The 15636-nt window shown below is 37.0% G+C and overlaps 1 protein-coding gene across 7 annotated transcripts in view; it reads right to left on the reverse strand.

Annotated features, from left to right (window-relative positions):
* The window catches only part of myo18ab (myosin XVIIIA b), a 218755-nt gene that overhangs the window by 59654 nt on the left and 143465 nt on the right, over window positions 1-15636 (reverse strand). For all 7 annotated transcript variants that reach the window (XM_059973312.1, XM_059973310.1, XM_059973309.1 and 4 more), the window contains 7 exons: window positions 10015-10143; window positions 9708-9851; window positions 8480-8569; window positions 6719-6838; window positions 4860-4971; window positions 3614-3741; window positions 30-184 (listed from right to left, as the gene is read on the reverse strand). In XM_059973312.1, the coding sequence (XP_059829295.1) occupies window positions 30-184; window positions 3614-3741; window positions 4860-4971; window positions 6719-6838; window positions 8480-8569; window positions 9708-9851; window positions 10015-10143 (878 nt within the window). The remainder of the gene's footprint in view (window positions 1-29; window positions 185-3613; window positions 3742-4859; window positions 4972-6718; window positions 6839-8479; window positions 8570-9707; window positions 9852-10014; window positions 10144-15636) is intronic.

Here is a 15636-nt window from a genome sequence, read left to right on the forward strand (position 1 = left end):
CACAATTTAAGGTTTGTCAATTTACTCACTTTCGTTGTTTCTTTTCTAATTCATGATTACGTCCTTGTTGACCCTCAAGGTGAAGCTTTGTATCTTGCAATTCTGCTGTAAGTCGCTGGGATTTTTTCTTCAGTTGTTGAATGCTACGCTGCATTTCCTCATTATCAGCTTGCAAGTCTGCAACCTGAAAGCACCACAGCAAGTATGAAATATTAATGTTTGTACATGTGCCACCAAATTATTCAAAATATTTTGGGCCTTCAAGACGTCGTTCATATAAAATACAGGAGGAACACAGCAGTTCATGCAGCACTTATAGAAATGAATAAGCAGATGGCATTTCAGGCCAAGGTCCTTCATCAGGACTGGAAAGGAAGGGGGAAAGATGCCAGAATAAGAAGAGGAGGGAGTGAGGGAACATAATAAAAGCTAGAAGGCAAAAGGTGAAGCCAATTAAATGGGGGAAGGGGGATAAAGTAAGATGCTAGGAGGTTGTAGGTGAAAAAGATAAAGGGCTCGAGAAGAAGAAATCTGATAGGAGAGAGTATCATGCAAGAAAGGGTAACAGGGCAGGTGATAATCAGGTGAGGAGAGATAGTACAAGGAGAGCTAGAGTGGAGAACCGAAGAAGAAGGATGGGGGAAATGGGAAAAATTATCAGAAGTTGGAGAAATCAAAGTTCATGCCATCAGCCCGGAGACTACATAGACAGAATGAGGTGTTGCTCCTCCAACCAGAGAGCAGCTTCATCATTACAGAAGAGGAAGCCATGAACCAATATGTCAAAATAGGAATAGGGATGCAAAGTAAAATGGTTGGCCACTGCAAAATCCTGCTTTTTGCAAATGGAGCAAAGGTGCTCAACAAAACAGTTTGCCCAATCTACATTGGATTTCACAAATGTAGAGGAAGATTTTTCTGGATGGAGCAAAGATTCTTGTCAAAGCAATCCACCCCCTCCAGTCATCAATTTCTTCAACTTATGGTAATATTTCTCCTCCACCATCCCTCTTCTTCAATTCCCCAACTCTGGCCCTCCTCTTGCCTCTTCTCCTTACCTGCCTTTCACCTTCCCCTGATGCACCTCCTCCTTCCCGTTTTCCCATGGTCCACTCTCCTTTCCTATCAGATTCCTTCTTCTCCAGCTCTATCTTTCCCACTATTATCTCCCAACTTAATACTTCATCCCCAACTCCCCACATGATTTCACCTACCACCTTCTAGCTTATAAACTTATCCTAGCATCTTTCCCTTTCCATTCTAATTCAGATTAACGGTCTTGGCTCAAAAAGTTGACTGTTTATTTGTTACCATAGATGCTGTCTGTCCTGCTGAGTTCCTCTAGCATTTTGTGCATGTTGTTTGGGATTTCCAGCTTCTGCAGACTCTCATGTTTAAAACTTCATTCATATTGATTTTTAAAAAGCTGCAGAAGTTTTAGCTAAAACAACACACACAAAATGCTGGTGGAACATAGCAGGCCAGGCAGCATCTGTAGGGAGAAGCGCTGTCGACGTTTCGGTTAGTCCTGACGAAGCGTCTCGGCCCGAAACGTCGACAGTGCTTCTCCCTACAGATGCTGCCTGGCCTGCTGTATTCCACCAGCATTTTGTGTGTGTTGTTGTTTGAATTTCCAGCATCTGCAGATTTCCTGGTGTTAGAAGTTTTAGCTGTTAATTTTGGAATGCCATTCACACATTGTATAGTCAGTGATACAGAAACTTACATTACTTTAAATATATTGATTTAACTAAGTAAGTTATGAAAGTAAATAGTAGCTCCAAAACATTAGCATTCAATATACCAAAGAATTTATACCCAAAACAGTTTTAGATGTTTTAAAATACTGTTGGCCTCTCAATCTGCACCAGGTTTCTAACTGCCTTTAAAAATGTCCAGAAAAAAATTACGTATATTTGATTCAGCTACTTTGGCTATTTAGAAGCAATTTAATGTGATAGATTAACTGCATATGTATTGTTTATTAAGCCAACCAATGGAGACCTGAATGCTCCATGTATTTAAGAGTTTCATTCAGGATAGATGGAGATACTGTAAGCTTTGTTACTGAGGTAGAAGCAAAAGGTATCATTGATGGATAAGAAATTGGACTTGAAAACTCAATGTACCAAGTGAACTATAAAAGAAAGGAAATCTGTGGAGTGAAATAATCTCAAGAAGTTATCTTGCTAATGTTCTGAACTGCCATAGTGAAGAATTCTTTTAACTATATTTCCAATACGTAATTTATGTTGTTAACTAAGTTGAATGATTGGTTGCAGTACAGTGCAGCTATTAATTCAGCAAAACAAGAGATAACATTCACATTTAAAACATTTCAGAAAAGAACACTTGTAGGAAGATATTGCAGTATAATAAATAACAGAGTTTGTGAATTGCAAATGGAAGCTTTGTCAGTTCTCCCACTTACGCACAATTCACTTTTCTATGTTAACAAGAAACACTTTACAAATGAACAGAACTATTTTAAATAGTGGATAGGAAAATTATGAGTAGGCTCTGGAGATTGTCTACTGCCCTGAATCATTTGTCTTGCTCTTGGCATACTCACTTACCTCATGCATTTGTGATTGGACTATCTCATTAGCCTTCAAATTGAACACAAATGTTTGGAAGGCAACAAGGCCTTGAGAGGCCTACCTTATGACTCACTCTTAGAATGTACTTGACAAGCACTAAGATTCACTTTTGACTCTTGTCAACAAAACTGCAGGTTTTTTTTTACAAAGGTCTCTGACATTTAAAGACATCACAAAACAAATAAAGTCAAAATAAAATAATTAAAACAAATTTAATGATTAATACACATAGTGAAGTATTATATCAGGATTAATAAACAAATATAATAATTAACTCCCTTCTTATCTCCTAGCCTACAGGCATAGAATCTCCATTGAAAACAATGGAGCCTTAAATCTTGCACAAACAAAGTTTAAAGTAAATTTATTATCGAAGTACATGCAATATATGTCACCATTTACTGAGATGGCAAAATACAGTATATGTGTTTTGATATAACATTTTCTTAGAGATTTATTTTCTTGTGGGCATTCACAGTAAATTCAGTGGAATCAATAAAAAAAAAACACAGACAAGAAGTATATCTAGAAGTTTCTTGAGCTGCGTGCAAAATGTCACCATGTATTGCTAGCACCATCTTGAATCAGACCCTAAACACAATCTGAAATTCAATTCTTCAGCATAATGCCAGAGATTCCCAGCATCACTAGGTTCCATTCCTGGACTCATAGTGCTCATCTTTACTCATTAAATTTTTAGCTTCCCAGCATAAGCATGAGCCTGGAACTTTTGTTCACATCAGTAAGCAACTCTTTTCCCTTGAAATTGACAGACGGAGCCCACAAGATTCAGTCCCATGTAAAAGAATTATACTGAAAATAATAAATGCAGTTTCCTTTGAGACAAAATTTTAAGAGGCGTACAAGCAAGGGGAAGGAAGGAAACCAGTTGCTGAATTTATCAAAGGCACTGATTGTCAGTGCTCTAAGGAGCTGCATAACTTCTGAGTTTTAATATCCATCTATAAGTTTATGGAAAATATTTACTTATGGAATAAATAATCACTTCTCACTTTTCGTTCTATTTGCCTCTTGCTCTGTAATTCAACCTCCAGTTTGTCCTCAAATTCCTGATGCAGTCGTTTTTTGGTGAAATCTATCTCTCTTACTGCACGCTCATATTTCATTCTCCATTCTCCACCTATGGGAAGGAAATAAAAGTAATTTGTTAAGTTTAAGGTTTACCATTTTAATTTACTATATGTAAATATTGTCCAACATGTCATTAACAAAATTTAGCATTATGCAAATGTAAAGGGGGTTTCTTCTTTTTTCTTTGTACTGTGTATGTAATCAAAATGGCTTCTTTGTTTTGTTAAAAGCAGGAATACTTCTTTGTTGTGAGAGAGTGCTGGAAGCTTGTTTGGGTTAAAATTTACTGATAACGAGAATTGTATTCCTTTGTAAACCAATTGGGATTAATGTTGTTCTTTCTTCTGAGTCTGTAAGCTATTGTTGGCGGGCTTTTGGGGAGATGGGCGCGAGGTTGTGAGAGAGAGGACGTGATGCTGTAAGCTGGGTGAGGAACGGACCCCAAGCGGGGGTCCAAGGCCAGGAGGTACTCCGAGGAGAGGAGATGAAGCTAGATGTGCTTGGTTGACCACTTCGGATGGTCCTAAGCTGCGAGTCGAGGAGTTCGGAGGGGATCGAATGGTGGCCAGAAGACTTCAGTAATTGAGCTCCAATGGTTGTGCATGAAGTGGTTTGGACTTTGATAAGTTTGGTGCCTTTTCTTTATTTTTTTCTTCATATATACTGTATCGTTATTAGTCACTTAGTTATAGTAACCTTTATAAATTGTACTCATTTAATCGCATATGGTGTACTGTCTGTTTTTGGGCGAGGCGGGGACATCACACAGCATCCACACCAGCTGATTACTCAGTTTGGCGGGGCCGCAGGCTGCTCCTCCTAGACGGGAATGAGCTGAGCGAGCCTGAGGCGACCCGGGGGTTACACAAATACAGAGGCATTTTTAACAGAAATCACTGCTTCAATAAGAAAAAAGCTACTAGGGAACTTAGAATTGCATTTCAGCTTTCAAATTTAGAAACTTTTGAATGGATTTGTAAATTCAAAATTCATGATATGCAGAAGATTTTAAACATGTGAAAATAAAATTTGCAATGCATCTATTTTCATTCTTGAGTACCTAGAAAGTAAGGTAATGGTGGAAATTGTTTTTTAACATCCAAGTACGTTGGCTCCTAGCTTTAAAAGAATAATGTCTAACATGCTCAAAGAAACTAAACCACTAACCAGACTCATCATCATCCAAGTCTCCATTTAAATCTGCTGCTTTGATAAGCCGCGCTTCCATCACTTCCATTTCCATTGAATCCATTTGTTTCTTCATTCCATCACATTTAGCCTAAACCAAATGATATTTCAAAAATTTCCAGTTCTCAAAATCTATAAAATGCATCAGATAACTGAGATTGCTTTACAAACTTGCATAAATACATATTTTTGATAAAGATCTAAATTAAAGAAATTATTATTGTCCTTCTTGACTCAGATACAAAATTCTGATCAACTTTCCATTCCACAAAGGGATGAAGGGTTTTTTGACCCAAAACATAAGCTCTGTTTCTACCACAGGCACTACCTGATGTATTTCCCACATTTTCAGTTTTTATTCTACCCCAAGACTGTCTATTTGCTTCTCTGTAACATAACTTTCGTCATTGGCACAACTGCTGCAGACACCCATTTTTCTGCTTTTGTGATTACTTTAATGTTCTTCCACTCAAACTCCGTTGCTCAAATCTTGCACAGTCACTCTCACCCATTATCTATGTTGCTCTTGATCTATACAAGTTTCCATTCTGAAAACACCATTCATTCTGGCTTTCAAATCCAACCGTAACTTTTTCCCCTTTCTATACCTAGTCACAATCAAGAAATTGATTGTGTAATTTAGGAAGGGTAAGTCAAGGGAACACCAGTCCCCATCGAAGGACCAGAAGTGGAACGGGTGAGCATTTCAAGTTCCTGTGTGTCAACATTTCTGAGGATCTATCCTGGCCCAACATACTGATGCAATTACAAAGGCGGCAAGACAGTGGCTCTATTTCATTAAGAATTTGAGGAGTTTGGTATGTCTCCAAAGACACTTTGCAAATTTTTACAAAAACACATAGAGAACATTCAAACAGGTTGCATCACTGTATGGGATCGAGGGACCACTGCACAAGATCGAAAAAAACTGCAAAGAAGTTATAAATTCAGCCAGCTCCACCTTGGGCACTAGCCTCCCCAGGATCCAGGAGACCCTCTAAAAGGTGTCAATCATCATTAAGGAACTCCATCGCCCAAGACATGCCCTCTTCTCATTGCTACCATCAAGGTGGTGGTACAGGAGCCTGAGAACACACACACACACTATTTAAGGAACAGCTTCTTCCCCTCTACCAACAGATTTCTGAATGGAGGATGAACCCATGAACAATACTTCAGTATTTTTTCCATCTCATGTTGCACTACTTATTAATTTTTTATATGTACTTCTTACTGCAATTTATAGTTTTCATTATGTATTGCAATGTACTGCTGCCAAGAAACAACACATTTCACAACATTTGCCAGTGATATTAAACCTGATGCTGATTCTCTCACAGGCCAGCAAATTTCCAAAGTCTTTACATGCATCCAGTTTTGGTAGCTTACATATTCCCAGTTTTAATTGCACCACTGGTAGCTGAATCTTCAGTTACATTGACTTCATCTCAGTAATTCCCCCACAAAGTTTCTTCACTTCTCCAGGTGTCTGCCTTCCTTTAAGACATTTCCTAAATTCAAGTCCATTAACTCAATATTTGAATACCCAAACTTATTTAGCAAGCTAGGTGTTTTATGTATACCTTGAGATACCCAATTATATTCAGAGGTCTTTAAATGGAAGATTTTGCTCTCAAATTTCCAGGGCAAGAAGAAAAAGAATCAACTACTGAAATGCATGCTGGAAGTCAAATACTGGCATCACAACTAACAAATCTATAAACCTCACTGAAAGAATTGGATACTTCCCCCCCCCCCACCCACCCAATTGTGCTACTCAAAAATTTACACTGCAAAAGGTGCCAAAATTTAAAGGGGAAAAATAATTCTTAATTCACCTGTAGCTCTTTCATTTCCTTCTCTAACCGAAGTCTGTCCGCTGTTTCTGTCTCGAGAAGCTGAGATGTTGATTCCCCAGTATTTCTCTCATCTGTTAATTCTGATGTCAGTTCTCCAAGCTATTATTGAAATCAAACAATCAAAACCATTGTCTATATTAGTATTTATTTGCAACAATAAATATTATTGTAAATTATCAATAAGAATTTGAAGGTAAGAAATCAGTATTCTATGCTTAAAATTGTCTTATTCTGAACACCAATATGACCTTTGATCTAAATATGCAGCAAATTAACATTTCAATTTGTAAATCAGAAAATGTCAATCTTGTTTTAGCTCAATCAAGACTATGTGAACGAGAAAGGAGGACATTTTTCAGCATCTCAGAGGATCTATCCTGGGTCCAACACGTCGATGCAATCACAAAGAAGACATGCCAATGGCTCTATTTCATGAGAAGATTTGGTATGTCATCAAAAACTAGAAAATTTAGAGTCATAGAATCACAGAGAAGTACTACACAGAAACAGGCCATTTGGCCTAACTAGTATGTGCCGAACCATTTAAACTATCTAATCCCACTGACCTGCACCAGGCCTATAGCCCTCCATCCACGTACCTATCCAAACTTCTCTTAAACGTTGAAATCAAGCTTACACTTGCGAGCTTGTGCTAGCAGCTTGTTCCACACACTCACAAATCTTAAGTGAAGAAGTTTCCCCTCACGTTCCCCTTAAACTTTTCACCTTTCAGCATTAAACCAGGACCCCTAGTTCTTCTATGTTCCAAGAAATAAAGTCCTAACCTATTCTATCTTGCCTTATAACTTAGGTCCTTCAGACTCAGCAACATCCTTGTATATTTTCTCTATACTCTTTCAACCTTATTTATATCTTTCCTGTAGGTAGGTGACCAAAAGTGCACACGATACTCCAAATTAGGCCTCACCAACATCTTATGCAACTTCAACAAAACATTAACTCTCCTGTTTTCAGTACTTTGATTTATGAAGACCTGTGTGCCGAAAGCTTTCTTAATGGCCCTAACTATCTATGCTGTCACTTTCAATAAATTATGGACCTGTATTCCCAGATCCCTTTTGTTCCACTGGTTTCTTCAGTGCTCTACCATTCACTGGGTAAGACATACCCTGGTCGGTCATACCGAAGTGCAATACCTTGTACTTGTCTGCATTAAATTCCATTAGCCATTTTTCAGCTCTTGTTTTCTAGCTGGTTCAGATCCCACTGCAAGCTATGATTGCCTCCCACGCTGTATACTACACACTCAAATCTTTGTGTCATCTGCAAATTTGCTGTTCCCATTAACCACATTATCATCCAGATCATTGATATGGATGATAAACAACAATGGACCCTCCATATATGTTTGCAGTTTGGAATTGTTTCACATTCAAAAGTTGAGTGAATGTGGATCATAAATCCACTTACTGGAGCAATAAATAGTTCTAATATCTTGCATGATGCTTCAAAAAACCTTATGTTTTGATCTATACTGAATTGGTTTTCAGCTAATTTTAAGCAGTCTTCCATTACTGATTATCACAATGAACCATTTAATTCGTTAAAATGAACAACTCCTCTTTAATTCTTTAAAGCCAACACAGTGGTTAGAAAGCTTTAACATTTAATTTCACTTATGATTTGATCAAGTAAATTAGGCTAACAATTGTGAAATAATGATTATTTCACAAACTGCCATAACCAGATATACAAAAGAATGCTGAAGTATAACCTTACCCTGCTTTCTAAACGATCATTTGTTAGTCGTAGTTCATTGCGTTCCTTTTCAACCCGTTCTATTTTGCTGCGTAGCTGTTGAATCTCCTCCTAATTTAGTAGACACCATATTTATCAATAAGAATTCATGCAGTTGAATAACAAAACATAAGCAACATTCTTAACTTTTAAAAATAAGTTTTAGAAATGTTTTGGAAAAATTGTCCTGCTTTCAGGTAGTAAGTTAATTTTAACAACCACACTGAATAAGTATAACTTTTTCAATAAATTTTGTTCTGAATGTATTGCCATGAGGAAAATGGCAATAAGAACTATAACATCAAATTTTCTGCACACATTTCATTAAAATTAGAATTTTCACTTTTTCCCTCTCAGTGAATAGCTGATATATATTGATTGTCAGTATGACATTGGATCCCCATTTAGCTCCTCTGTAAGGGCATTCAATCCATACTGTTTCATAAGTTTTGTGGCCCACGGATAAGAAACTTGCACTCAACATCAGTAAGACAAAGAACTGATTGTGGACTTCAGAAAGAGTAAGATGAAGGAATACACACCGGTCCTCAAAGAGGGATCAGAAGTAGGGAGAGTGATCAACTTGAAGTTCTTGGGTGTCAATATTTCTGAGGACCTAACATGGACCCAAGATATCAATGCAGCTATAAAGCAGACAAGAGAGTGGCTATATTTCATTAGGGAATTTGAGGAGACTTGGTATGTCACAAAAATCAACTCTCAAATTTCTACAGATGTACTGCGGAGAGCATTCTAAATGGCTGCATCAGCGACTGGTATGGGCATTGGGGAGGTAGGGGAAGGAACTACTGCACAGGACCGAAGTTAGCTGCAGAGAGTTTTAAACTTAGTCAGCTCTATCATGGACACCAGCCTCCTCTGTGTCCAGATCATCTTCAAGGAATGGTGCCTCAGAAACATGATGTCCATCTCATTAAGGACCCCCGACACCCAGGACGTGCCCTCTTCTCATTGATAACATCAGGAAGGCACACACTCAATGATTCAGGAGCAGCTTCTTCCCCTCTGCCATCCAATTTCTGAATGGATAAATGCCGGAAGATATTAAACCCGATTCTGATTCCAATTACTTCCAAAGACAAGTAGAGGAAGAGTAAAAAAAAGCAATGTGCATGTATGCTCAAACACACTTCATGTATGGGTTAGCAAAAATATAATGTGAAAATTTGTAACAATCTGAAATGCTTACATCTTTGCCTCTTATTTGCTCTTCTGTTAACTGAACCTCAATTAATGGGCGAACTGTCGTGAAGAGTTTCCACCACGGCCAGTTCTTTACTCCTTTGTTTTTTTTAATGTTTTTCTGGATGCAGCGAATAGCTAGATCTTGAATCTGAAATGAAATATATTAGCATTAATCATTTGATGGGCATAAACTTTAGATTGATTTAAAGAAAAAATCTTTTTGCAACTTCATTACAATCTGGACCAAATGAATACTAGTGAAAGTTTGTTCATTTCATAATTGGTTTCTGAAGCTGTTGTTGACTTTCTACCTTTCTCTTCTTGAAATACTGCCGTGCAAGGTATCCTCTACAAGCTGCCTGGAAAAGAGTGATATTCCTTCTGGTCTGTTCATCCCTTTGTTCTTCCAATTTAACAAGAGTTCCTGCTCTAAAAAACACCTAGGACAATCAAAAAGGAAAATACAAACAAATTAAATATATATCTGATACACAATTATAAGATTGGTAGGCCAAGATGTTTAGCTATACAATGTTTCATAAGTTAAAACTTCATTGACAACTTCTCCCAATTACTTAAACAAAACCATGATATTCACTAGTTCCAAAACTGTGTAACGTTATTGCCCTTCATGAAGTTAGGGCTTGAATTTCCACTGTTAACAGCACTTTTTCTTACAGTTCTGATCTCAGGAAATAGCCCTTAAAATGTACACCTCAATATAACCAGTGCATGGATCAGAAAAAGGTTCCTGAAGTGTAAGCTTTTGCAGGAAGATACCTGGGAGGGACCTGTAGGAGAATGAGTTCCTTCCCTCTATGATTGCCTGCACTTTTGAGAGCATTTCAAAGCAGCCAAATGCACATTAAAGTGAGAATGCAAAAGTCACATTAAATAGCAGCAATACCTCAAAGTTCTCCACTGAGCTAAAAGATTTGGATCATAACATAAAAGTAACCAGTGAAGAGCCATCTGTCAATTGTATCAGCAAAGATAGCCTTCCAAGGCTCCTGGAACAATGTTTTTGGAAGTAAGGGTGATCTTGACTTTGTCTCAGAACAATACAAGATGTTGGGTGAGCTTGTACTTGAGGTTCACATAGATGAGTGCTATTTATTATTTGGGAGTAATCAATGGAAATCAATAGATTCTGTAAAAATATTAAATATGAGTAAACTCATATCAATGACCTTAACTGAACTTTTGAAAGGGTATCAATCCTATATTACCTATCAAAATCAGAAGCTGCAACTTCACAGTAGGGAACTGGGAGCTGATGAGATGAGGGCTGTGCCATGATTATAATGCTTTTACTTAACTACTGTTATCCTTGTGCACTATTTCTTAGCCTCTACCATATGTAATACATATAAAATACAGGTCAAATTGCTTACAGAATTTCTTGGTTATTACAAGATTTAATACTTTGATAGGACAATGCAGGGAGCTTTGACCAAATACAAGAAACTTAGATATTTTATATTCATTTACAGGCACTACATTGTGCAGCACATGAAGTCACAGGCCTGGAACTGCAAATATCAGAAACAAAACATAAAATAAAATAAAATCATGAAATGCTATGAAAACTCACAGGTAAGACAACACCTTTGGGAGAAAGAAAAAAGAGTTAATATTTTCAGGTTACAGACCAGAACAGTTAACTGTGTTGTGCTTACCTGCTGAGCATTTCCAGCATTTGCCCTCTCTTTCAGATTTCAAGGATCTACACAGTGCTTTGCTTTAATTGTTACCTTACTACCATCAGCATTTCCCCCATTTATGAATAATGACATAACATTATTTGATACAAAATACAAGCACGACCCCCCACCAGGTGGTAACGGAATGAATTTCTTTATTGATACAGAATGCCCAGGAAATGGTTATCATTATATTCCTCTTCAAGAAAAATACAGTTTTAATCATGGACCACTGAAATATCCAATACTGCAAGTTTGAATTTCAAGATTAGAATATATAACCTGCTTATACACAAGGGTAAATTTCTCGACGTATGAACTAATCTTGGGCAGTGACACTAAGTTTGCTATATTATTTTGCAGGATTAGACCACATGGGAAATTTTACAACATTGCCACTTTGACCTATGACCAGTTAGCACAAATGTCAGAAGTTCAAATCACTAACTGCATTCTTTCAACCACAAGAAAACAATACAAACAATATAAATGGCAAATTCAACAACAAAATGACAAAATTATCAACAAATATTGAAAGAGAAAAAGGTCTTCCTGACTTTGAATTATTACCAAATATACTAAAAGTTAATATTTTTTGCTAATTAATTCTGCTCCATGTTGCAGTTTATAGGAGCTGATTTACAGCAACTGAAAACAAATGTTAAAAAGAACTAAACATAGCAACAGAATTCCTTCTCTCCTTCTCCATACATTTTCTAGACCATCTGAATGATTTATGAGCTTGGTTTTTATTTTGAGGTATCTGTATGATGCTATAGCTTAACCATTTCTAATAATTCTTTATTTTTTCGCATGTTTTTCTTGGCTCTTCCTCCTAAATTATTAATTGGTATTTTTAGCCACATTGTCAGAGAAGTGCATTATGCTTGTTGGTGTAAATGTTTCTCTTACAATTTTGGAATCTTTTAGTTAATTTGAGAGGCATCGATGAAAGGACAGACAAACAAAAGGACATGAACGTAAAACAGTTCAGGCCAGTACAGGGTTTTCAGCCCACATTGTTGTGCAACCCTTTAACATACTCCAAGGTCAATCTAACCCTTTCCTTCCCCCATAGTCTTCCATTTTTCTTTCAGCCACATCTCCAAGTCTCTTCAATATCCCCAATGTATCTGCCTCCACCACCACCCTTGGCAGTGCAATCCATACACCTACCACTCTCTATGTTATAAAAAATTACCTCTGACATCCCCCATACTTTCTACCAAACACCTTAAAGTTATCCCCCCTTGTGGAAGCTATTTCTGCCCTGGGAAAAAATTTGCAACACTCCATTCCAGCCAAGCCTTTTTACACATCTTGTACAGTTCTTATAAAGTCACCTCTCATCCTCCTTTTAAGCTCCCTCAGTCTATCCCCATGTGACATACATTAATTCAGGGAGAATCATGATGAATCTCCACTGCAGCATCTCTACATCTTCCACATCCCTCCTATAATGATGCAACCAGAACCGAACACAGTACTCCAAGTATTTTCTAACCAATTTTACAGAGCTGCAACATTAACTTGCAACTCCTGAACTCAATACCCTGACTAATAAAGCCCAATGCAGCATACACCTTCTTAACCACCTTATCAACTTGTGCAGCAATGTTTAGGGATCTTTGGATGTGGATCCCAAGATACCTCTGTTCATCCACGATGTTAAGAACTTTGCTATTTACCCTGTATTCTGCCTTCAAATTCGACTTCCGAAATGAATCACTTCACAACTTTTCCAGATTGAACTCCATCTGCAACTCCTCAGCCCAATACTGCATGCTGCCAATGTTTTGTTCTAACCTATGATAACTTTCTATACATTAACTACACCACCACCAACTTTTGTGTCATCTGCAAAATTACTAATCCATCCTTTCACTTCCTCAGCCAAGTCATTTATAAAATCACAATGAGCAGACATCCAAGAACACCACCGATCATCAATTTCCAATCACAATACGCTCCATCAGCTACCATCTTATGCCTTCTGTGGGCATGAATTAACTAAATGGGAAGAAGTTAGAGTTCAGTGAAGGACTGTATATCAAAGGCAGTTAAGTCCAAGGCCGGAGAAACAGAGAAACATGGAGCAGTTTAAAAATCCTTCTAATTGAACAGCAAGGACACCCGAACATTGGCCTTTGTCCAAATGAGTCTAAAATATAATATAAAGGAAATTATTCCTTATTTCTATGATGATTGGATTGTACCCCAGCTGCTTTCAGTTCATTTTCAAAAGTTTATTTTGTAAATGCTGAGCCATTTGAAGCAGGTCCAGTATTTACAGTGATGCACAAGGAAATCAGTTATCCAATTAAATAATTGATAAGCACCAATTCCATTTGACCATGAGGCCAAGGTACGAATCAGTCATTTGATTGAAATAAATAGTCCAGAGAAGGTTCCTTTCTCAAAGCTCCCACGATTATATAGTCAAAGTTGTAATGCAAATACATATACAACCACAGTATTTTGGTTAACATTGTAAGAAGTCAGTTTCTGACATCACCAATATTTTGAATGGTTTGGGTATTATCATTCACAAAAATACAAAAAAAATCTGTTTATTCAATCAGTCTGGTGATACAGCCTATTTATATTTCTTGCTTTTGACATTCGGAATCTCTCTCTAGTCTTCTGAAAGACATAGGATACTGCAATAGGTAGAATTTAGCAATGTAACATTTGAAACCACTGAATTAAAGACATACAGTTTAGATAAAGCAGCTTGCTCTCCTTATTGCACTGCCTGGGCTTGAATATCATGTAGACAACTGGGACACAACATCCGTGGTTGGCCCCAACCAACAGAGGGTTTCATTAGTTTAGGTAACCAACAGCACTTGAGGTTCATTTAAAAACACCAATTTTGAAAAAAAAATTATCAAGTATAGGTCTTGACAAATGCAGACTATATTGCTAAAAATCAATTAAACAGATTACAGTAAAAAAGATAAATTACCATTGTCCCACCTTGATCTCGTTTCCAGACTTTTGGATATAAAGATCTATCTCCTGTAATAAAAGCCAATGAACAAGCCTTCCCCTACTCTTCTTTGTGCCAACTAACTTTTCATGGTTTATGGACAATGTTGACTTTCCTATTTCAAGATTTATGCATTTAAATCTGAGTGAGTGGGATTGTTACTAAATGGTACTATTGTCACGAATAGCTTTTAAAAGGTCAGGAAACAGAGTAGACAAAAACAAAGAATGTGAATACTTTCCAGCAAATGAAGTATGGGAGTTTTAATCCAAGCAAGTATTATCCTTAAACAGAAATGACTCTCAATGATGGCTAGACAATTCACTTTGCAATAAAATATTGTCATGTTTAGTTAATTGACTACGAAGACATCAAGATTACAGATTCTACATGTGGCCATTCTTATTGGAATAAACCTTGCAAAGACGTTTGAAATATCTCCCTAAATGGCTGACACTGCTGATTTATTTTCCCAGTCCAATGCAGCCAATTTTGTGATTCTATCATCACAATCTAAGTTTAGGACATAACTGTGATCTGAAACAAATTTATGCTCAAAAATCTACAATGTTATGATCACTTCCTAGGATGAGATCATTAACTGAAATAACACCAAATTTAAAATAATCTAATCTATTCTTTGACTGGTAACTCTATGTATTGCTCAAAAATAGCTCCTCTCTCTTACCAATTTGTGTTGCCCAAATTATATGATAATCGTATTACCTTTCTCACATGTTCTCATTATTTATTGATTTGCATTTTGTCCTGAGTGATAAATATTGTTAGGAAAAACTAGCCACTTTTGCACCCAACCCCACCAAGCTCTGCTACTGATACAGTGAGCATAGAAGGTAATAGCTAAAGAAAGAGACATACTGGTACCAGGAGATTGTAGTCAGTTAGGAGAATAAGAAAATTTTGTGTGGCAGATCTGTGGAGAGCAGCCCGCAACTAGTACTGCTTTAGAGAACTCACGTGAGAATTACACTGGGTAGGAATCCACAGCATGGGTAGAAGTATAAAGAAACAAATCTCGAACTTCACATAAAAAGTTAGACACAGCAAATAAAATATTATTTCCACTCTTAAGGTGAAAGACAATTCTGTGCTAATTGATGTCAAAGCATGGTTCAAATGATTTAAAATATTAAGAATCTAAAACAAACAAAAAAATCAACAACCACAAATTAATTAGTATTTATATTTGTCCTCACAAATCTTTCCAAGTAAATGAA

This window comes from Hypanus sabinus, chromosome 6 (assembly GCF_030144855.1).
Source record: "Hypanus sabinus isolate sHypSab1 chromosome 6, sHypSab1.hap1, whole genome shotgun sequence".
NCBI lineage: Eukaryota > Metazoa > Chordata > Chondrichthyes > Myliobatiformes > Dasyatidae > Hypanus > Hypanus sabinus.